This window comes from Adiantum capillus-veneris, chromosome 17, assembly GCF_014529385.1.
Source record: "Adiantum capillus-veneris isolate H3 chromosome 17, ASM1452938v2, whole genome shotgun sequence".
Lineage (NCBI taxonomy): Eukaryota > Viridiplantae > Streptophyta > Polypodiopsida > Polypodiales > Pteridaceae > Adiantum > Adiantum capillus-veneris.
The window spans coordinates 87,335,218-87,358,927 of record NC_140947.1 but is presented as its reverse complement, the minus strand read 5'-3'; the positions used below and the strand labels follow the sequence as shown (position 1 = coordinate 87,358,927).

Sequence of the window (23,710 nt, the reverse complement as noted above, 5' to 3'; positions counted from 1 at the left end):
GAATGTCGATTGCCTTTGGATTGCTTCAGTGGGAACGCCCCTCATAAGGGGAATTGTTTTTTTGGAAGGCTTTAAGTTTTAAAAGCCATGCAACTATCAGAGCAGGTAGCGTTGTCCAAGGGAGGTTGCCCAGGAATAGCAGGAGAGGCACCCGACTGCATATGGAAAGAAAGCAGGTTGCACCACTTGAGGGCCATGCAGGAGGGGGGGTTGCCAGGTTTAGGGGGTCACCATGGTGCAGAGCACCGTGGGCTGCAGCCCATCAAAAAATCTAGGGCTGGAGTTGGATATCAGGAGGGGAGCAGCCCCTTATACAAAAAGCGGCACTCAGCTATGCAGGAGGGGGGTTGGCTTGACAAGAGATCGCCACCTGAGAGGTAGGGAGAGTTGCCACGTGCAGAGTACACCCGTGGACAGATCTTGAAGGAGAGGGAAGGCCGAGCTGAGCGGCGGGCATTGAGGAGAAGGTGGACCGGCTACAGACAGGAGAAGGCTGCAGGGTTGCGCCATCAAGGAGGTGATGGGCCTGGCCGAGAGCAGAGAAAGGAAGGCCGCCACGGGGTGGCAATAGGAGGAGGTACATCACTTGGGAGGCAAGGAAGGGCCGTCAAGGAGCTGGCCATGGTCGGGTCATGAGGGAGGTGCACCAAAGAGAGCTGCCAGAAGAGGATGAAGGGAGAGATAGGAGAGCGAGGGAGGCCGTCAATGGTGGCTGTGATTGGAGTCACAAGGGGCTGCAAGAAGCTTGAAGGGGGCCACCATCTGTGAGTTCAAACTAGCAAGGGGCTGCCTATGCATGGAGAGGTGAATCGATTGAGGAGATTTGGATAAGAAGAAGCCAACCAGGGCTTCGGTGGTTGTTCAGCACGTGGCAAAAAAGGTTCGAGAGTGTGTCCCTCGAAGATTGTGTATCGAGGTTGTTTTGAAGCAAGGATAGCAATCATTGGCGGGTTATGTTTGTGCTGTCTAAGTCCACTTATTTCTTCTCGTCTATCTCGTCTCGTGCCATTGGAAGTTTGCAAAAAGTAAGTGCATGTGTGTGATTCTGTGTGGCTTGGGGTGTTGGATATCTTTTGGGCTATAGAGAGGCATCTAGTTTGTATACATTGTGTGTTCCCATTTCCCCATCCCAGCAGTGGTGCCCCCACTGAGGATCTACTGATTGCTCCTAGGTGAAGTTTTAAAGCGTGAAGATGATGCATGATATTGACTTGGTGCTTGCTGGAGAAGAAGAGGCTCTGAATTGGTTTTTTTATCTAGAGCTATACCTGTTGCAGTTGATAATTTGTGGACATGAAGCCAAATTGAAGGCCCTACCATTGGTTCTACAAGGACGAGCCAAAGCTTGGTTTTAAGGATTGAAGATTGCAAATTGGCAGTCGATGAGCGAGATTCGCAAACACTTTGTTGAAGCTTTTCAGAATCCAGTTTCTCCATCGGACTTGGGTGAACAATTGAACAAGCTAAAGCAGGATGTAAGTGAAGATTTTGTTTTGTTTCTGGATAAATTTGAGTCTATTTGGGAGAGACTAGCTATTGTTACATGTGTGCGAAATGGGGATCATTTCCAACGAGAGCAGTTTCTAGCCTGCTTGCACCCGCGAATCAAAGAGAATGTCAAGTGCGGTGGTGCAGAGGACTATGAGCAGATGGTTTTCTTGGCAAAGGCAAAGAGAAAGAAAGCAAAGAAGAAGCTGGAAATGGGTTTGTTGAAGCCGGAAGACTATGGATATAGATCGACAATGGAGTTGCGTCATGCCAGGAAGCCAAAGGGGAGTTCAAGCGTCAAAGAGGTAGCTGCTTTGCCATTGGTAAACCATTCTGATAATTCGTTTTAGTTTGTCTCTCCAATTTGGTGTACTGTTATACAAGAGTATGTTAGCTCGGCTAGCAAGGATGGGATCTTGGTTGAAGTGTGTATGTATGAAGAATGAAAGGAAGCTATGGATCAGAGCTCACAGGACAAGTTTCAAGATGTTGACAAAGCGATGGTCGAAGCTGTATAGGAAGAAGCTAGCTAGGGGGTTAGGCAACCTTGCCCTACCGATTGTGTTGAAGAGTGGCAGTGCATTCCAAAAGGTGTTGGTGATCGATGTAGACCTACCAGAAGATTAGGTAATAGATCATGGATTTCTTTCTCGCTTAGCAAATGATGTCGTCTAGACGAAGTCCTTGAGGAGCAGGCAAAGGTGGTTGAGAAATCCAATTTGCTCTCGCATAAAGTGGTTGAAGATGAAGTGTCAAATGCTATGGCAGACAAAGAGTGGCATGGTGAGTCAGGTATGGAGTGTATGCCATTTGAAGAACCTACAATAGAGGGTATGCTTGGAAAACATGTAGGCTTGGATATGCACCAGGTGGAAGCAAATTGTAGTGTATTGCTACTTTATGCTATGCTATGGATACATGTGGTGTTGAAGGTTGCTCTACATGTATCTTTGTATCTGTTGCCAGGCTTTTTTGAAGAGGATTATGCTATGGAGAGCTCTCTAGCGGGTGAGAAAATTATGGGGTATGGTGGGGATGCTTCACAGGTTGGTTTACAAGTCTGTTTCATGTATAAAGCCAATGTATGGATATAGGGATTTGAAGATCAATGCTATGCCAAGCTGCACGAGAGTCTTGGTTTTGGGTTTACAAGTGCAAAAGAATGGTTGAATATATTACGGACGCATGGCTGTACTCAGTGCCATGTTTTTTAATCCAGGTGGAGTTTACACTATGCTGGGGAGAGCCTATCGTTTTCCATTTGACCCAGGCGGGCTCTACAGCAAATGAATCTCTCTCTATCTATCTTATGCGTCTTGTACATAATCTCTATCTATCAACTTCTTATTATGCAATGCTATTTTACCTAAATAATACTATGGTTGAGCATAAATGCTCAACGAGGGGTTGGGCAATGATGGTATAGCCCGACTGTGTCGACCCATGGATGTTATAGAATTGATATGCTATTATTTACTGCAGCTGACAGGTGGAAAAGGCTTGACAGAGCTAGGCTATTGCAAAGGATATCATGATTTATGTATATTTTATTATTCAACTGCTCTTTATGAGCTTTGGCCATTTATGACTGGCCGGCCAGTTTGTACTCACAATTGACCATTTAAGAAATCTATAAAACAAATACGTGCAAGAGGGAAATGGTCACTCTTGCACGGGGGGAGATTGCACCCAGTGTATGCGTTGCTCTTCTCATCCCTCCTCTCTTCTCTCTCACCGTGTTGGCGTAGCACTCCGCTCTAGGAGGTGCGCTTGCATGTGCTCTTTCAACCTCTCTCGCTCTCAGTTTCTCTTTGTTCGTGTATCTTGCGATCGTACGACCACGTGATTGTGCCAGGTATGCCGATTAGTCTGTTTTATGGTGTTTATTGTGTTATTTCGGGTATTTCGCAGGGCAGCCACGTTCTCCCGCTTGTAGCAGTGGTATCAGAGCTTTGGAAACGCTCCCCACCATATACGTGTGACAGAGAAATGATTTTACAAAGATAAGTGTAAATTATGATGTAAAATTTGCATAATTTTGCTTAATGATTTCACTTATTTATCAATCGTATTTAGCAATCGTATTTACCAATCAAGCTTTAATTGTATGTCTTGCCATAGAAACATATTGGGCATAGGATCAATAGGTCAAATATACATATGTAGTTAAAAACTCCCCGATTTCTTTAGAGATCATGCTTGCTAATCTTAGAGGCACATTCAGTACTGATATAACTATTGGAAAGCTAGCTATAGGAAAATTAGATCTTAACAGGCGATATAAGTTTCAGTTGAACAATATATAATTGCATAAAGATGAAGACAAATTAGAGGATTTTTCACATGAGAGGACCATATACTACATTTATAGAAGGAAAGAAAATAGCAGATCAGATGTTTTGCAAGGGAGATTATCAATTAGATTCCATAGAAGGAATGGGTCCTAACGGACCACAACTCTCGACTCTTTTTTTTAACAAGAGTGACCACCAACGAGATGCGCGTTGTGCCGGAACTCCATTGCCGACTTGGAGTCGATGGACAAGAGCAAAGGTCGTTGGTGGGTGGAATAGAAAATTCACGCACTCGTCCCTCTTTCTTGGTCTGCGAACGAAAATAGTTGTAGGAAAAATAATTTCCTCCTATTATTAAAAAAAAAAAAAGAGAGACGATAGACGACGATGTCGGGAATCTCAATTGAGTGCTTCATGCATGCAACAGCTGGAGAACCCCTACTGCCTGTGGCGGACTCATTCTCCTACTGCCTCGCTACCTAACCCTGTGGTGCATGCACCTTCCTCAACTCAGTACACAGTCCCGAACTTCGTGACCCACAGCCACGGAGCCCCACCTTGTTGCTCTGCACTCTAGTCGCGTGTTTGGCTGTACTTTGTTGCCTCTCAAGCTTTGAAACTCTCTAACTGTCTGTCAATGCGCCCAGAAGCAGTGATATATATATTTTTTCTCTATCTCGATTAATCTCCACTATCGACGCCATACACTCTCACTGGCTCACCAACTCTCTCTCTCTCACACACAGTTGCCGCCAGGGCCTGCATGGCAACAACCACCCCGCAACAATCTGTGGCGCCCACAATATCTCCCTCGTGCTCTCTCTCTCTCTCTCTCTCTCTCTCTCTCTCTCTCTCTCTCTCTCTCTCTCTCTCGTTCGGCTCAACCACCCAACCACCATGCAGATTTTCAAACAAAAAAAAAGGGGCGGCCGACCTGCAGTTTCATCTGCATGCGCCCACCCACTGAACTCTCTCTCTCTCTCTCTCTCTCTCTCTACCCTAGCTTTAGCCACCATGTAGCATCTGCAGCTGAACCAATATCTCTCTCTCAACTCTCTCTCTCAACTGCCTACATGCAGTGGCTCTTGCTCTCTATCTCTCTCGGTACAACCTTCAGCCCCTTCACTTTTACCGCCACTCTCAACTGCCAGAGAAAACGACACTCTCTCTTTCTCTGATTCTATTCAGCCGCCATCCCTCTCTCTCTCTCTCTCCCGCGGTAACGAACTTTCTCTCTCTGTCGCGTTCATAAGCTGCTCTCAGCAGCCGTGCCTACCCCAACAACCCTTCGAGTCGCAGGCACGCTCACTCGCAATCGCACCCATCATCTTTTTGATGGCCATGCAAGGGCGCTCGCATTGCTACCAGAGATTGGTGGTAAGAGCTGCAACCACCACCACAAACACACACACTCAGGCAGTCGAACTCTATCTCTCAAATATTTCTCCAGGTCAACCCGAGTCATTTCACTCTCTCTCCGAGCTACATGCATCCGCAAAGGGGCCATGGACCCTGCCTTCAAGATCCTCCTGAAGAGGATTATGGTCAATTCAATCACCAAAAAACTGTTGCAATGCATTAGGGCCTGTTGTCTGCATCTAAATCTGTGATGATGATGCGGCAAATTCCTTTTGCAAACAAGTTTTAGGTCTAAAGCATGAACTCAAAAGGAGTGGGACGAGGGTTACTTGCAGCTCTATTACAGAGATATGGGTCTCCCCCCGGTATCTGGCATGTCAAATACTCTTTGGAAGGGGAATTTTCCAAAGCAAAGCCATCCGCAGTATATCTTGCCAAGAAGCATCAATAGCAACGCATCTCCTTGCTGCAGATTGAGCTTTGAATGCCACAAGGTTCCATACTGGTTGCTGAGGTCTCCAAGATCCCTCTCCAATGCTCCCAAGTTGATGCTCAACAAAGGAGGAGTGATGCTCCTGAGGTTGACTCCCTTAATTTCGACTGTGGCTGTTTACGGCGTAATTTCTCAAAAATTGAGCCTTGTAAGCTTGTTGTAGATGACAAACCATTCTTATATTGCTCTAGAAGATTGTTGTGTGCATAACAAAGACCCGCTTTCCCTCTTGCAAACTTGTCGCATGATCACGATTTGAAGTCAATGTCAAGATCCCTCATCCTGCACGCTTCCATCATACACAGAACTTTCTTGGCCCCACAAACATTGCTTCACCCCCCCTCCCCTTTCTCTCCCTCTCTCCCCTTTCTCCCCCCCCCCTCCCCTTTCTCTCCCTCCCTCCCTCCCTCCCCTACGTGGACTGCTTATAGTTGCAGCCATGCGTGATGCTCTACAGAGACCAGAGACCGCTGCAATACTTTCTGGAGCAGCCCGCCATCCGTTACCTATGCCACTCCTTTTATGCTCCATTGTTTGATTCATTAATTCTATTGTTGTTTTGTTTTGGTGAGTTGACGTTCCACCAAAAATCATCCACTATCAGAGTGCAATAATTTGTGGTTTAATATTATTATATCTAATAGGAGTTTCTAGAAGAGGATTGGGCTCCAATTGGCTCCATGCCACATTTTTCTTATTTCTTATGTCTCGGCATGCTTTGTGTGTCTATCTTTAAGGAGGAGATAAGTGCTGCTATGTCACTTGGTATTTCAGTGTTTGTTCAAAATTAAAGATGATCATCGAAAGTAGTTCCTACGAAATTTTTCACGAGGAATTTTCCTTGAGAATGCAATGGTGGAAATCAAACTTTGGATCAGAGTAATCATAGCAGTACTTGTTGGCCAAGTTAAGGCTTGCCAAAAACAATTTTCCTAATTGAAGAAAATAAGGGCACACCTAAAGCTCTTTTGTTTTGTTTTTTTAGGTCAAAATGGTCAAAATTCAAAGTATTCACATTGAAACTTGAAAAACTTTGCCGTTTTACTTGAACGAAAGCTTAGAATCTAGCCGAGGTTTTGTTGTTTTAGCCAGTTTAAATAATACTGATGAAATTTTACCACTTTGAGCATAAATACAGATAGAGGCTTCAAATTTTAACCCCATCCCTTACTAACTCGAATCCTACTCCATGAGCTTATTTTTCATAGGAGAATTATCTACAAGAAAGTGGCATTGTATTATAACTTCTGAATGCTTCTTAGTAACTATGCCAAATGTATTAAATACTATCCTGAAAACTACTGTAGCACTCATTTAGTAGTACGTGATATCTCCCATGGACATGGGAGATGGGATCCAAGACCTCCATTAATCTAGGGACTTGACATTAAGTGAGCATTTTAAGCCTTGTTGCAAATGTATACTTGGGTTACTTACCTTAGTACCAAAAAAAAAAGAGCCAAGTCATGCCTGTCCTCAATAGACATGTTTGTCTTGTATGTATCTTTAATCCCTTTTTAAATTGCACCGTGGACAGCTTTACGAAAGGCAAGTCCTCCATGTTCAATCAAATTCAACGTTTATATCGACTTTCTGATGCAACGATATCTTTCTAGAGACTCAACAATAATCCAAGTTGTGATTTCTTTCAACAATAGCTGCGCATTGCAATGTTAGTTTGATTTGTGAAAATGCCATTACTTCTCGAGTGTTGGACTAGCAAACACTAAGGTGCTTTGGAATGACGGCAATAATTTGTAAGTACTTTGTTATACTGCACCGTGATGTCAACAACATAGTAAATTTTTTTTTTCTTTTATGTCTTGCCTAGTCCATTGGTCACGCCAACACAGATTCGCCAATCTAGGCAGAGTGTAGATACTCATCTTGGTGCAGATCCGCCGATTTAGGTAGCACATTAATAAACTTCAGATTTATGATTTTTAAATAATATCCAATGCAGATCCGCCGATTTAGGCAGCATTAGTGCAGATTCGCCGATTTAGGCAGCACACTTTATTGGTGTAGACTCGCCGGATGAGGCAACACCGATCACAAAATCATGCTACAGTGGCTGGCCACCACTGTAACTGGTATGATTTTGTTACCCGGGTGCATAATGAAAATGATTTTGGATTTGGATATTTGGATTGGAATTTGAAACGGATATATATTGGCAGATATTTGGACTTGAATTTTTGTGGGTTGTCGTGACAGTATGCGAAATGATTATGATGAGTGTGACCAATGATATTTTGATTTATCAGGGTATGACATATACCACTTATTCTAGTGGTATGGGACACTAGAATAGGTAGTATGTGGATGACGATAGGCATAAGCAATGTTGTTCAGTTTCATTAATTTTACTATATGCTATTTTTTTGACAATGATTTCTAATCACTGTTTCTTACAAGTATTGTTTGCAGATTTCTTATCCTCGCAACTGAGGACAGTTGCTTTCCAACGGAGAGGTATGTTATAGAATTGATATGCTATTATTTACTGCAGCTGACAGGTGGAAAAGGCTTGACAGAGCTAGGCTATTGCAAAGGATATCATGTTTTATGTATATTTTATTATTCAACTGCTCTTTATGAGCTTTGGCCATTTATGACCGGCCGACCAGTTTGTACTCACAATTGACCATTTAAGAAATCTATAAAACAAATACGTGCAAGAGGGAAATGGTCACTCTTGCACGGGGGGAGATTGCACCCAGTGTCTGCGTTGCTCTTCTCATCTCTCCTCTCTTCTCTCTCACCGTGCTGGCGTAGCACTCCGCTCTAGGAGGTGCGCCTGCATGTGCTCTTTCAACCTCTCTCGCTCTCAGTTTCTCTCTGTTCGTGTATCTTGCGATCGTACGACCACGTGATTGTGCCAGGTATGCCGATTAGTCTGTTTTATGGTGTTTATTGTGTTATTTCGGGTATTTCGCAGGGCAGCCATGTTCTCCCGCTTGTAGCAATGGAGGTGCAAGAAGTCCATGCACGGCGGTTTGCAGGCAGGTGGCAAGTACATTGGGCAAGTGTTTGATGGTGTTAGGGGACAAGTACACCAGGATGGAGCACTTGCTAGCAGAAGCTGCAAGGGTTTTGCTCTTACAAGTGACAGGAGTAAGTGTTGATATCACAAGCTTGTGAGCGGGACAAGGGGTGCTAGATATAGGTGCTATCAGGTTTGTGATATGGGATTTGGGGCAGGCTATCTGCACGACACTCTACTCCCATGATGTGTATGCCAAATGCGACATAGTACAGGTCATTTGTGGTTCTCAAGACTTGGAAGGCGAAAGGTTCTATGATGTGTATGTCGGATCGGACATCAAGATCAGCAGGTGCAGGGCTTTTCATGTGTTTAAGGATATGTGTTTTTAGTTTGTCAATCAAGTCCTCGGGCAAGAGGATTTCCCTTTGATGTTGTCGACGTTCGCGACAATCGGCGCTTCTATTGGTGGATAGCTTGACACCTTGAAGCTGTTTTTATGCTCTTTTGTGGCTATCAAGCGTTGGTATAGGATGCGCCCTTGTGGAATGATATGAAGGGCTGTTCTCACTATGGCCGAGTGTCGATTGCCTTCGGTGGGAATGCCCCTCAGAAGAGGAATTGTTTTTTTGGAAGGCTTTAAGTTTTAAAAGCCATGCAACTATCAGAGGAGGTAGCACTATCAAGGAGGTCGTCCAGGAATAGTAGGGGAGGCACCCGGCTGCATATGGAAAGAAAGCAGGTTGCGCCACTTGAGGGCCATGCAGGAGGGGGGGTTGCCAGGTTCAGGGGGTCACCACGGTGCAGAGGACCGTGGGCTGCAGCCCATCAAAAAATCCAGGGCTGGAGTTGGATATCATGAGGGGAGCAGCCCGGCAGCCAGCTATGCAGGAGGGGGGTTGGCTTGACGAGAGGTCGCCACCTGAGAGGTAGGGCAAGTTTCCAGGTGCAGGGGTACACCCGTGGATAGGTCTTGAAGAAGGGGGAAGGCCGAGCTGAGCTGCGGGCATTGAGGAGAAGGTGGACCGGCTACAGCCAGCAGGAGAAGGCTGCAGGGCTGCGCCATCAAAGAGGTGATGGGCCTGGCCGAGACCAGAGAAAGGAAGGCCGCCACGGGGTGGCAATAGGAGGAGGTACATCATACTTGGGAGGCAAGGAAGGGCCGTCAAGGAGCTGGCCATGGTCGGGTCATGAGGGAGGTGTGCCAAAGAGAGCTGCCAGGAGAGGACGAAGGGAGAGATAGCAGAGCAAGGGAGGCCGCCAGTGGTGGCTGTTGTTGGAGTCATGAGGGGCTGCAAGAAGCTTGAAGGGGGCCACCATCTCATGTGAGTAAATACGAGAAAGGGGCTGCCTAAGCATGGAGAGGTGAATCGATTGAGGAGATTTGGACAAGAAGAAGCCAACGAAGGCTTCGGTGCTTGTTCAGCAGGTGGCAAAAAAGGTTCGAGAGTGTGTCCCTCAAAGATTGTGTATCGAGGTTGTTTTGAAGCAAGGATAGTAATCATTTCCGGGTTATGTTTGTGCTATCTAAGTCCACTTATTTCTTCTCGTCTATCTCGTCTCGTGCCCTAATACACCCGTGGTAGCGTTGGCTCCGGGTTTTGTGTATGGTTGTGTGTAGAGAGGGAGAGAGAGAATGATTGAGTGAGTTGTTTTGTGTGTGGTCGAGGCGTGTGTCGCCTCCCTGTGTGTGTCTATATCCAAAAATGCTAGTAGGCGAGCCTGTTCATTGGAAGTTTGCAAAAAGTGAGTGTGTGTGTGTGATTCTGTGTGGCTTGGGGTGTTGGATATCTGCTGGGCTATAGAGAGGCATCTAGTTTGTATACTGTGTCTGTTCCCACTTCCCCCATCCCAACGCCCGCACCACAGTGCCGGTGCATCAACATGTCATCCCACTCATTCGTTGTCTCCATCTACTTAAGAGCAATCAACTCACTTCAAGAGATTCGTGTCGACTAGACGGTTTACACACTCTTCTAGGCATTGATGCTCTAATGGTGGATGCGGTGGCTGCTATGGAGGAGGCACCATTGATGCTTCCATACCACCTCATAGTCACGGAGGTTCCTTACCTCTACCTTCTTTGCCCACCCCCACACCGGCCACGGTGTCGTCCTCTACTCCGGTTTATGTGCGACTTTTCAAGACTCCTCGCTACTAGCGACTCCTCCAAGGCTCACCCCACTCAACACTCCTCACTTCACACCACTAGCTACTCCTTCAGCCACATCCCACTCGATACTCCTCGCTTCGGAGCCCAGATTCCTGTGGAGATACCTACAACAATAGAGAAGATTGGAAGATTGTCAAGCTCACACCACTTGGGGACCAACAGATGGGAATCATTTGAGGCCAACTTTGTAAGTGTTGTTGCATTGCTGTTTAGGTTTAGTACTTTTGGGTATTTGTAATCTTAAACTTTAAGATAACGTTTTCTTTGTATGTTTTGAATAGTGGTTGATGACTAGACATGAGCCCAGACCATACGAGTGCAAGTATGCACGTTGAAAGGTCTTAAACGGCCTTATGTACATGCTGAGCTCTTGACCCAACTTGGTAATTATCTAATTTTAATCTTTGAAATTTATTTATTTTCATAATAATTTGTTGAATTGTTTTATGTTTTATGTTTATATTTATAGAAACTTTTATTGGAATTTTTTTAGAATCGGACAGATATCCTGCTGGGTCGCAAAGAGGCTAGTTTTACTTATATATGGCGTATTAAGAGATGACATGTATACGTCAATTTGTAGATTATGAACAATAATGTAATTGATTCTATAGTTTTTGGAAGATGAGAATAGCAATATAATTCGATTCTACTTTTGTGAACAACAATGTAATTTATTTTGGTTCTACAATGCTTTTGTCAATTCACTATACGTTTTTGTAAATTTTATGTTTTTTTCAATTCACTGCTTTTGTTAATTCTATGCTTTTGCACTTTGTTCAATACATATGGTTGATTGGGTGGCAGGGAATTGTGAGTCTTGCTACCAAAAAAAATATGAGAGTCATTATTTACGGCTGTGCATCGTTGCTATATATGTCACTATTTAAAAACACGCAACGTTGTTATTTGTGTCTTTATCAGTGTCGCTATACGCGTCGATATATAGAGACGCATATAGAGATGCGAATAGAGACACATAGAAACGCTCTGTTATTGCGACAATAGTAGCAATGATTTTAACGACATCGGGGATAAAACTACCCCCATACATTTGCGTTACTATATGCATCACTAGTCTTAAGCAACTCTTGTAGTGCAAAAAATACTTTTTTTGATATGTAAATAGATTGGGAAGAACTTTTAAGTAGAAAAAGGTAAAAATGTATTTTTTAAAAAAAAACATTTTCTAGCTTGGAGTTATGCATATGTTTTATGATGTGGCATGGAAAAGGGGTGGAAAAGGATAGTTAATGCCACAACACCTTTTTTCCTTTACTTTCAAAGAGCTATAAAGAGATTTTGGACCTCTAGGAGGGCCACAACCTATATGGCCCTAAGAAAGGGATAGTTAATGCCACAACACCTGTTTTCCTTCAGTTTCAAAGAGCTATAAAGCGATTTTGGACCTCTAGGAGGACCACAACCTATATGGCCCTAAGAAAAAGCTACGGAATCCTACTCAAAAGTAGTTTATTGAATGAACTTGTTCCTCAAAGTCTACACAAAATTAATGTTCATCTCTTAAAATTAGGGATCCTTATAAGACCCATGTAAAGTTCATATCTTTTCTAATGACATGGGAAGATGAAGCCATCTTAGAGAAATACTACCCTCCCTACTTCTTGAGATGAGTAAATTTTGAATCCCTAATTTGAGGATTCTATAATGTACTTGGGTTTTTTTGTCAATAAAATTTGTGTGCAATCAAGGCATTTGTTTTAAACTTACGGGCATTATCAAAAGTATTGATAATTAAGGATTTTTTCCAAAAATCAATGTCCAAAACAACTGGTCCTAAAATAGGACATCGTATTTGTAAGTTATGTTCATTCAATGTTTTAGATCTTTGGGAAAAAGGAAAGGTTCTATAAGCCCCTATGTTTTGGAAAGTGGCTGTGCAATTTTTTGTGGCCCTCAAATAACCAAAAGAAAAGGACTTGAAAAAGAGAGGCCCGTGTGAACTTATAGCTAAAAGCTGAGGATAGTCAATTATGACAAAGATATGTAGCTAAATATAGCACTACATGAAGCAAGGAGCCAAAAATCATGCGCTAAGAAAATGCACTTTTGAGGCCTATATAAAGGAAGAGAGGGAAAACTCAAATCATATAGAGAAAATAAGAAATTTGTAGAAAAAACTTCTATATGGTGGTGAGAGCACACCATCCTGCTACTACTGCCCTCGTCACATCCCTCTTTTGTGAGCGATAACCAAGGCATAGTTCATTGCATACTTGCCAATGCGACTACAAATTCATCATTAACATTGTTGGCCTCACATGAGTAAGAAACATTCATGGGAACTAAAAACTTCCCGGGAGGTTACCCATCCCAACACTATGTCAATCAAAGAGCACTTAACCGCAAGGTAACTAAACATTGAGTTAAACATCCTTTTTGTCCATATCCTCAAAAGAATGTCGATTTAAGCTTGAATTTATATTTACCTATGAACCATGTGTAGAATAAGCATATGAAGGAATATGTAGAATCAGTTAAATATGCATGTACGTGGGTGCAATATGGATGCATTTACTAAATATGAAAATAGTATCCCTTGTTTTTGTGTGATTTTCTTTTTACCCTAGCCAACCTCCATGTTATTATTATTCCTCCCTAATGTGTCTCATCCCAACCCCTTGAAAGTGAATCATGGAGCGTGATTTCCTTCTTACTTATGGTTGTGTATGTAGTTGGATATGTTTCTAGTTAAATAGATGTATAAACCTCTCACTAGAGTCATGTTTTTATGTATTATCCAAATCGTTTATATGTAAACCTCCTTTTTGTGTCTAAAATTAAAGTGGTTACTAATGATTATCGTATTACACCCTTTTTTTTTTTTTTTTTTTTGTAGTACATAGAGATGGCTCCAAGGAAGACAACACACGATTCCAATGCTGTGCCTAAAGCTCCAACAAACCCTCCAATGAATGGAGTTACTAATGGCCATCCTCAACCTCAACAGGTTGTTATCACACCCCCTCTTATCTTAGTAAGTCAAATTGTCAATTTTTTCATTGTTCATATATAAGTTGATTTTAGTATGGGAAGCATAGGACATGCCAAAAACAACCAAGAATATGATTATCAATCATGAGAGACATGAAGCATTTATTCTCTCCATCAAGTTGAAAGAGTTGTTTGTCAGCAGTATTGTTTGATCTAAGGCAATTTTCTTTAATCAATATTGAAGTTAACCCTTGAAAATAAAGTTATAATTGATAGGGAATCTTCTTGCCAGATCGAGCTCGTGATTAGAAAGGGAATAGTACAGCTAGCGGAGAATAAGTTGTGGTTAGCAGCACTTGTAACTCCCAGTGATCAAGTGTCCCTAGAACTTACAAATGATAATATTTCTTTGGATACACAATTAGCAATAAATAGACCTTTTCAAAGGCTCTTTTGGTTCGATAGAAAAAGTTCATAGGTTGTTGCAAACTTGTGATATTTACTATCTCTTTTTGTTAAAAGAGGGAACTATTTTCATTAGACCTTGATTGAGAAAGAATTTTTTGAGTTGATGTTTGAAGAGATATATGGAATTAGTCATGGTTGGAATTGATAAAGGAACCATGATTTTGTATGAAAAACAATTGTGGGAGTAACTAGAAAACAAGAGGGATGGGTAAGTGCGATGTGAAAAGTGGGAGATTAGTATCCAATTAGAGCTATGCCTATAGATGGATGGACTCAATTAGTCAAGTACTTTTCACAAGTCTTGTTGTTAGTTAAGGATAATTATCTTACCATATCAAATATTTTGTGGATCGCAACCCTACCTCTTAAACATGAAAAAAAAGGCTTCCTTTATAGATTCTAAGTATGTTGAGATTTTAGTTTAGTGAAATAGGATTTAGCTGTCATCATACCTTTGGGTTATCAACCTGGTTTGTGGTGTAAGACCCTTACATACATTGTGGTGAAGGATAGAACCCTCTCTCACTTCTATTATTTGTATCCTTTCTTATTTGAATTAGAGTAATGTGTCATCAATGGAACTTAAGAATAAAGGAAGGCCAACTACTAGGTTTCCCCAATCTCTAGGTTAGGGCCCTTACATTAGGGGTGGCATTGAAATCATAATCTCTATTTGGAAAGAAAAGAGTGGTCTTGGGTTGAGGATTTGGGACCAAGAATTGACCTTAATGGTAGCACACTAAGAATTTTTGGAGGTCATTTGGAGGGGCTTCTAAGAGAAAACAAATTTTGACATTCTCACTATAAAAAATAGGTGGGGTATGTTGACCTAATTACAACAGGAAGTGAATTGCTTCTCTCACAGACATGGCAAGCAAAAGAGACTAGACGAGAGAGAAGGTTGATGGGATAACGCACCAATGGAGAAAAATTAAAGAGAGGCTTCAATTAGATTGTAGTGAACCTTATAAGGCTTTACAAAGAGATTTACACATAGGTGGATGCCCAAGTTGGGATGACCCCAACAATCGCCCCCTTTAGTCAAACTTCGCACAATCATTGTCTCGATGACCCCTAGAACTTGAGTGACACTCTCATGACACACAAAGTGTTAGCTTTACTCTCAACCACAAGTTTTTGGTATACTCGTAAACCGTGAGTTTTAGGTTTTCTCACATACTCGTAAATCGTGAGTTTTAGGTTTTCTCACAACCTGGTGCTACTATCGAGCTACCTTCATGCGTGGGGTTTTTGGTTTACAACCAAACCCTAGAGTTTCATGACAACTTAGTTTTTGAGACATAGATATTGTACACAAGATATGGTTCTTTGGCTCAAGAAGTTTGTGTAAGTGCCAAACGCGTACACAAAGAAACATTGTGAATCACCTCTTAAACAAAGAAACATGAAGAATTTAAAAAAAATTCTCATGATAAATCCAACAATTATTGTGCTGGTCAACACCATCATCATCATTGACGTGAGGAGAGAAGCACAATCCCACTTGAACTGCTCTTCATTGCTGCCCTTTCTGCGCATGCACACACACACACACAGCTTCTCAGACATATTCTGCTTTGATGAGGTCAAAAGCACACGTTTTTTAGGTGAAAATAATGGCACCTTTGCTGCAACATAGGTAGTCTTTGGGGGGCCCATCATTGAGGAGGTTGAACTATGTGGCAAGGGCTTGATGAAGAGAACCCATTTGTAAGGTGGCAGAAAGGCAAGCTGCCACGAAACCCATATGAAGAACCTCCTTTCCAAACTACTTGACTAATGCCTCTCTTGTATTCAAAAATCCCACTCGTTTACTGACCTTTGTTGGTGATGAAGAGAATGGATTTCTTGGATATTGCAAAGCTCTAATTGGCCAAGTTGAAATTCATAAGTGCATGGTGCATTGATAAGCAAGTTGGATTGTATTACTTTATCATTTTCATTGTAGACCAAAAAACCATACATACAGCACACATGGGAATTATAGGTGGTTCGAGATAAAGTACAAACCTTGCAAAAGAAAGATATGAGCTAAGGTACTCATGTGCGAAAAAAGAAACTTTGCAATCTTGAAAACCTTGAAGGCTGGCTTTGGTGGTCTTCTTTTTGTCCAAAACTCATGAACGTGAGTATATTATATTAGAAACCAAAAACAATTACACATATGTGTCCTGCTTATGATGAGCCATGACATCTTCCAATAGACACTAATACATCTGCTTAAAGGGGGGACACCCCACGACACTGGTGAAAATCCAGAGACATATCCTTACCCACGCAGTGATAGCCATTTTTTCAGCTCTCATAAAATATTTTAAGAAGCCACTTCACCCCACAAAAACACCCTAGCACAATGAGTAGGCTCGCTTTTTCATTGTAAATAGCGTGTGTCCAATTAGTATTTTTATCACATTTTTTTATTAAAACATTGAGCGAGTCATTGGGCTAGGAGACAAAACAATGAATTTATAATATTACGGTCCTCTTTACATGTAAATATTATTTATCAAATAAAGGACCTAAGTATAAAGGGGTTTTTTCAAGTTTTTTGTATTTATGTAAATATATATTCCTAGGTGTGCATTATCAGGCCTAGGTATGCTAGCTTCCATTGCGTGTAATTCCTTATACATGTTTTACTATCATTCTATCCCTTAAGCTCTACTCACAGAAGCCTTGAAAAAACTTTGTTGACTTCACAGTAAAAATTTACCAATCATCTTATCAGCTCCGTCATATTTTTCCATTCCTCCCAAATAAATATTCACAAGTACGTAGGTTTCATCTTCAAATGAAGTCCATATATCACTCAAACTAGAGAATAATTGAGGGTCCCTTCCCTCATAATTTTTCTCCTTTTATTTTTTTGCATTTATATTTTTAGTTGCCACCATGCATCCCATGTGTCCATTTCTTCATAAGATCCATGACTAGCTAACATATCTTCTTAATCCACAAATATATATCATATTTGATACTCATTCTATACCATACATGTGTGCAAGCTCCTTGGAAAAATTAGGTCATGGTTGATGTATGGGGGGCTCACTTGGAAGCTACAAAGGAAAAAGAATCAAATAGTGGCCCACTTCAAGCCTTATGAGGTGCAGTAGGGACAACGTTTTTCTCGACTTTTGGTGCCCTCTTCTGCTCAAAAAATGAGAATATGTTCAATAGAGAAAATGTATCTCCTAAGCTGAAGTATTTTTCATAATTTTTTTAGAATTTTTGGAGTCAAGGATGATTTTACATAAATTTTATGGCCGACATTAAAACTGTCACCTCATACACCCAAAAGTCTTCCTATTTTCTCTCACCCTTCCACATATCTACTCACTCATACACACTCCTCCCCACACCTGAACCTACACATTCCATGACTCTTATAACCTTCTTCATCATCCTCATTCCCTCTCTTAACCATTTCTTCCATGATACACACACATACTCTCATATATCTCTACACCTACTCCCATATTCACATTCCCTATTGACCATCATGAAAATTACAAAAAGACAGCAAATTGGATATGATTTATCTTTGCAGATGAAGGATTTTCAGCAAGAGGACCTCAAGTGAAGTCTTCAAATCGACGCAACATCACTATCAACCGCGACTCTCTCATATTGACGCTTCATCCACCGGTGTCACTAGGTGCACTTCCTCTCCGATTCCATCTATCCTCCTAATTTTCAATACCTTCTTAAGGCATTTAACCATTGTCATGCACCTTGTGTGCAACTCATTGTAATCATAATCACTAACCTACTAACACTAACCCTAATGACAAAAGCACCTCACCTCAAGGAAGTAAGGATAAGTAGTGGTAGAACTCTCTTTCACCCTCTCTTTTTTTTCCTCTTCTTTTACATTCACTATCATTAATAATTCTCTCTCTCTCTCTCTCTTGAGCCCACATGCATGTGACTCAAGGAGATAAGAAAGGCCCACTCCATTTTGAAAATGCAAAAATGATAAGCTCAATTTGTTAGCGTGTAATTCAAATTAGTCATAATCCAAATAATCGATCTCCAACCTATAAATAGACCCCTTCCCTTCATTGTAAATACACATAGATAGCATTCTAGCACTAGAGGTATGAGGAGAGACTTGGTTGTAGACACTATAGTGTGAGATTCACACTTTAGTGCACTATAGCATTGATGCTACATTTTTTAAGTGAGAGAGTGTGAGAGTTTCACATCTCAAGCAACCATTGTACCTATCCTTATAGTCATCAATAAGTTTCAGATCTTGGTGCTCTAAAGGCGTGATTTTTTCTCCAATTCATATTCCATCCAGTTGTGCAATGCCAATCAAAGATTTGAGGTGATGTGTATGCCGCAATTCTCAGTTGAGCTTGTGAGATTAAGTGTTTTCGGTGCTTTATATTGCCTAATAATAGTTGATTGTAAGAGGTTTGAGTGGTGAGAGGTCTCTCGCAACCTAAGACGATGTGTGTGTTGGCAAAGTGTTGAGCACGTGTTGGTGTATTCTCCATGCAGGTTCTTTGATAGTGTAGCAAGGTGTTCTTTCACCTCTTGAATTGCAAGACAATTGTTTGAGCAACCTCACTCTCCATCTCTCTCCATTCTCTCAATGGCTCCTTCTCTCCTCCTTCTATAGAAAATTGTTGCTTGTTTGTGTGTTTTTTGCGTGTCTCCCTTAAGTCTGAGGACACTCTCTTGCATCCTAGTTCGCATCCATAACTAGGTGGTTCCCTTTTTAAGTTGGGTTTGGCTAGGGATTTTGCTTGGTTGTGTTTGTGTTGTGCCCTAGCTTCATTGAGCAGCATGGGAGCCGTGAAGGGTGTCTAGAGGCCTCTCTTCTTGTTGCCCGCCCTGGACTGCCTCAATTGGTTGCCCCCACTGAGGAGGAGCGATTGTGTTATCATATACAAGGTATGTCTCCAAAAACTAGTTGTTTTTACATGAACAATCCACCACCTCCTAATCCTTCTCATGCAATTCAATTTCATCAGTTTAATTGGGTGCAAGGGTATAGGATAAATGTTTGCATTTCAAGAACGTATTGTATTCCTCTTTGGTGCTGAGGCATTAGGAGATATCCTACAATCCCCAAATCCTATTATACTTCCAATTTTAGACTATGATGTCTCTTTTGATGTACATGTTTTTATCTTATTTTAGCTAGGTTAATGAATCAAGAGGACTTGTATCGTACATTCATTCCTTTGGCTAGACAAGACGTGCATGTAATAGTCGGCACAAAGCTACAATTTCAACGTGTTTTGCATCGTATGTTTGAACCTAGGCAAGAAGCAGCTATCAATGCCTCAGTCAATCCGTTCATTTTGCCATTGATTCGCTATGATCTAAGCTTTGATGTTTACAAGTTCCTTCTACTTTGAAATTAGATATTGCAAAAGAAAAAAGAAATTTTTGAGTAAAACCAGCAACATGGATACAACTAGGCAAATAAGTGGCTACCCCTTGTTCTTTGGAGAGCCTAGGGAGGATGCAGAATTATTCTTAGAAAATTTCAAAATGTCTGGCCGTATCAAGAGGATAGTAACTGATCAAGAACGTGTAGAAATGTTTGAGGTAGTCCTTAGGAAAGATTCTAGCACTTGATTTTGACTCTTTGCCTGAGGAAGTTAAAGGAAATTATATGCAAGTTGTGACTCATTTCAAGAGATACTTCCTTGATCCACAAAACACTCAAAAACTATGCAAGACATTGTCTCTCATAAACAAAAAGACTTACATAACTACTACTTGTATAAGCAAGAGTTTCTACGTCTTTGGGCTTTATAAGTACAAAATGTTGCTAACCCAGGTGATGGTGTAGAGTTTTTAAAGAAGGAAAGGTTCATAGATGGTCTCTTCCCTGATCTTTAGGTAAAGGTGGAGGCGGGTGCACCCGCGACCTATGATGTAGCTGAAACCAGAGCTTCCAAGAAATATAGGAAACTCACGTGCTTACAGGGAGAGGTTCCAATAGAGGGCCTTAGACCCAAAGGTAAGTTACAAACATCAATGTCTAGGGAGCTTCCCGAGGTAACGGCTGAAGTCATCAAGAATTTAAATGAATCTTTGTGAAAACTTTCAATTCACCTTGCACAAGCTGTAGGTCCAACGGGACAAGCAAAGAAGTCAAAACAGTGAGAGCCACTACCTAGGAGAGTCTTGCAATGTTGAAATTGTGGAGAGTCTGGACATGGGATGTATAATTTTCCTTGGCCCCGGGGGGAGCCAAGGAGACCTAGCTTGAATTACCCAGTGATGAATGCAGGTGAAGGCACTAGTCGACAACCGGTGCTTTTGCAGAGACCAAATGCTCCTCGACCTCCACAACGGCAAGTAGAGGGAATACCACCTTTGCCTGACCCAAATGTCAATGCTGTAGAAGTCACACAATCCAAAGAGGGTGACATTGAAGCAAATGGCATCAAACGTGGTCGGGGAAAAGGTAAGGAAAAGGAAGGAGTAACATCACAAAGTGACCATGGACAAGGAAAGAAAGCAAAGAAAACCAAGGGCACTGCATCAACCTTCAAGACTTCCCTCTTGGACATGGTATGGCTCCCTACAACCTTATGGAGGACATGAGAGGTAAGGGTCCAAGCATATCATGGCCTCAATTTCTTGCATGATGCCCACAAGTTAGGAGGGAGTTAACAAAGTCAGTTAGCACTAGGAGAAGGATGAAAGAAAATGTTCCTGTTGTTAATATTGCACATGCCCAAATGAATGAGGATATTACACCTGTGCTAGATTGCTATATGAAGAGAAAACTAGTTAGGAAGGATCATGAGAGAGGACCTTATGCACATACTAGGTATGCACATTCATGAGACGCCTAAAATCAAAGTGAAAATGGAAAATAATAGCAAGGCTAGGTGTTTGGGAGTTTGTAAGAATGTTCCTATGGAAGCTTTCGGCATTAAGAAGGCTGATGATTTCTATGTTATGTCTACAAATGGAAATGGCTATCCATTTATCCTAGGTAGACCGTGGCTAATGAGAATGCGAGCTTTGCAGGATTGGGAAGTGGAAAGTTGATTTGCAAAAATGACAATCACAAGAAGGTTGTCTTTGATATGAAGGAGCCACGTCAAGAGGATCTCCATGAGGAATCTTCTCAAAGTGAAAGTAGGGATGATTGGACCGATGACACCTCGAAAGAAGAAAGCAATGGTAGCACTACGAAGGAGGAGTCATCCATTAAAGTCATGGGTATATTTTAGGCCAAATAACAAAGAGACATCTTGCCAAGGTTTAGAATAGGTAGGCCTCCAGGAGAACCAAAGTTTGCATGATGAAGAAATGCTAGATGGTATGTTGTCAAAGACTCTTAATTGGGAGGAAAGAGAGGAGTTCAAAAGTGTGCTAAAAAAATTCCTAGGCTTTTTGCTAAAGATTACACAGATGTACATGGAGTGGATACCATTCAACACAAGATCAAGCTAAAGCCAGAGGCCAAACCTAAAGCACAAAAATTATGAAGGTTAGGAGTCATCAAAGAGAAAGCACTACTCAAAGAGGTGAGGAAGCTTCTAGCAACAAGGTTCATCTACCCCATAGAGAATTTTGAGTGGGTCTCTCAAGTTGTGGTCACTCCGAAAAAGAATGGCAAGTGGAGGGTATGTGTCAATTATTGTCCACTCAACAAGGCAACAAAAAGGGATCACTTTCCCCTCCCATTTAAAGATGAGATTCTTAATGAGGTAGCAGGTAAAGAAAAGTACATGGTATGTGATGGCTACTCTGGTCACTTTCAAATAGGTATTGCATTGGAGGATTGATTAAAAACAACCTTCATCACCCCTTGGGGTTGTTATGCTTTAGGGTCATGCCATTTGGTTTGACAAATGCTCCAGCAACGTTTCAATGATTCATGAACATGGTGTTTCAAGCATTCTTTGGGAAGTCTATTAGAGTATTCATAGATGATCTTTGCATCTATAGCTCTAAATCATTGCATCTACAGAAGGTAGAAGAAGTCTTGAAGAAGCTATATGATATGGGAGGTCAACTCAATCCCGACAAGTGCCACATAGGTGAGGATGAAGTGATCTTGCTTGGTGCACAAGGTTTCTTCCAAAGGCATTAAGCTGAATCCAGCAAAGGCAAAATCTCTCATTGATCTACCATCACTAAAGAGTCTTAAGGAGTTAATTTCATTTATTCAAAAGGTGAAGTACATGTCACGCTTCATTCACTTGGCATCGGAGTTACTTCACCCCCTCCAAAAGTTGACACAACATGTAGAGTTTTCATGGTCTGATGAGCTTGAAGAGTACTTTTCTTGTATTAAAATGGTTTTGGCAGAACTATCAATGCCCATGCCTCCATGTTGGGAGTTTACATTCTTTTCTAGCTCAAGTGTGGGTAAGGAGACATTGGGTGTAGTATTGTTGCAGAGAGATCCTCATAGCGCTAGGATGCGGCATGTCTATAACTTTGCTAGCCGGGTCATGAATGTACTTGAAAAGGATTACACATTAGCAGAATCTATCTCAAATGACACTAAGTCCCAGGATTTCAAAATGGATCATGGAATTGCAAGAGTTCGAATTTTCTTTCAGAGTAGAAGATAGTATGCATGCACAATTAACAGGGATTCTCACCTATAGAGTGCATGAAAGGTACATCAAGGTGCCTAAGGTAAAAACCCTACCCTTACCACCACAGAGGAATTTACCTAATGCATTCACCTTGTTCTTTGATGGAGCATTTAAGAAGGCTACGGGAAAAGCAGGGGGAGGGTTTGTGTTGCTTGATTCAAATGGTGAGGTTGTTATGAAAGAGCATGTGAATTTTCCCGGTTCCACAAGCAACAATGAAGCAGAATATGACATACTAATCCATGGTTTGCAGATGTGTGTTACTTAAAAGATATGTCATCTCATGGTAAAAGGGGATGCACTTCTCATTGTGAAGCAAATTCTAGGTATTTGGGCTTGTAAGAATGAAAGGTTAAGGCAAAAGGTCCATTCCATCCGTAGACTCTTCAATCAATTTGAAGAAATACAATTGTAACATATTCCTAGGAAGCAAAATGAAGATGTTGATTTGCTTGCCCAAAAAGCAGTTGCATGTGTTGAGAGTGAAGTGCAGGTCATCATGGCAGCAGCAGCAATGATAAAGCAACCAAGGTACCAGGGGATGGAGTCATTGGATCCCATCGTGAGCTACATTTTAGAGGGCGAGTTTCCAGAGGGCTTCACAAAGGCTCAAAAGAGGAGGCTCATTAAGAAGGCGAGTTTGTATTTGTTTTTGGAAGGTGCCCTCTACCAAAGAGGAAAAGATCAAGTTTGCAGGAGAATACCGACAACCAAGGAGATTCCAGTCATTCTTGAAGGTTTGCATGAGGAAACGTGTGGTGGTCATTTTGCACAAGAAATCAATACGAAAAAGATTTTGCTTGCCGGGTATGTTTGGCCAAGCTTGCACATTGATGTTCAAAATTGATGTAAAAGATGCCACAATTATCAGATTAATGGAAACAAGCGCCTATTACATGGCCC

At 41.6% G+C, this 23,710-nt stretch overlaps 2 protein-coding genes and 2 pseudogenes across 4 annotated transcripts; 2 read left to right on the top strand and 2 right to left on the bottom strand.

Annotated features, from left to right (window-relative positions):
* Positions 1-219: 219 nt before the first annotated feature.
* On the bottom strand, positions 220-1,248 carry LOC147437651 (uncharacterized; annotated as a pseudogene).
* On the top strand, positions 744-2,157 carry LOC147437650 (uncharacterized). 3 transcript variants are annotated; one of them, XM_086487150.1, is made up of 3 exons: positions 887-1,025; positions 1,278-1,475; positions 1,581-2,157. In XM_086487150.1, the coding sequence occupies exons 2-3, from the start codon at positions 1,383-1,385 to the stop codon at positions 1,836-1,838; spliced, it is 351 nt and encodes a 116-aa protein (XP_086343276.1). In that variant the 5' UTR covers positions 887-1,025; positions 1,278-1,382; the 3' UTR covers positions 1,839-2,157. The 3 variants fall into 3 exon arrangements, with proteins under 3 accessions (XP_086343275.1, XP_086343276.1, XP_086343274.1); XM_086487149.1 differs by lacking the exon at positions 887-1,025 and adding an exon at positions 744-880 and having other exon boundaries at positions 1,278-2,157; XM_086487148.1 differs by having other exon boundaries at positions 1,278-2,157.
* LOC147437649 (uncharacterized) lies at positions 2,157-2,702 on the top strand (annotated as a pseudogene).
* A 6,202-nt stretch (positions 2,703-8,904) lies between these two features.
* Positions 8,905-10,974, bottom strand: LOC147437648 (uncharacterized). Its single transcript, XM_086487146.1, has one exon. It carries the CDS (start codon positions 10,123-10,125, stop codon positions 9,406-9,408), a length of 720 nt encoding a protein of 239 aa, XP_086343272.1. The 5' UTR covers positions 10,126-10,974; the 3' UTR covers positions 8,905-9,405.
* Positions 10,975-23,710: the final 12,736 nt, after the last annotated feature.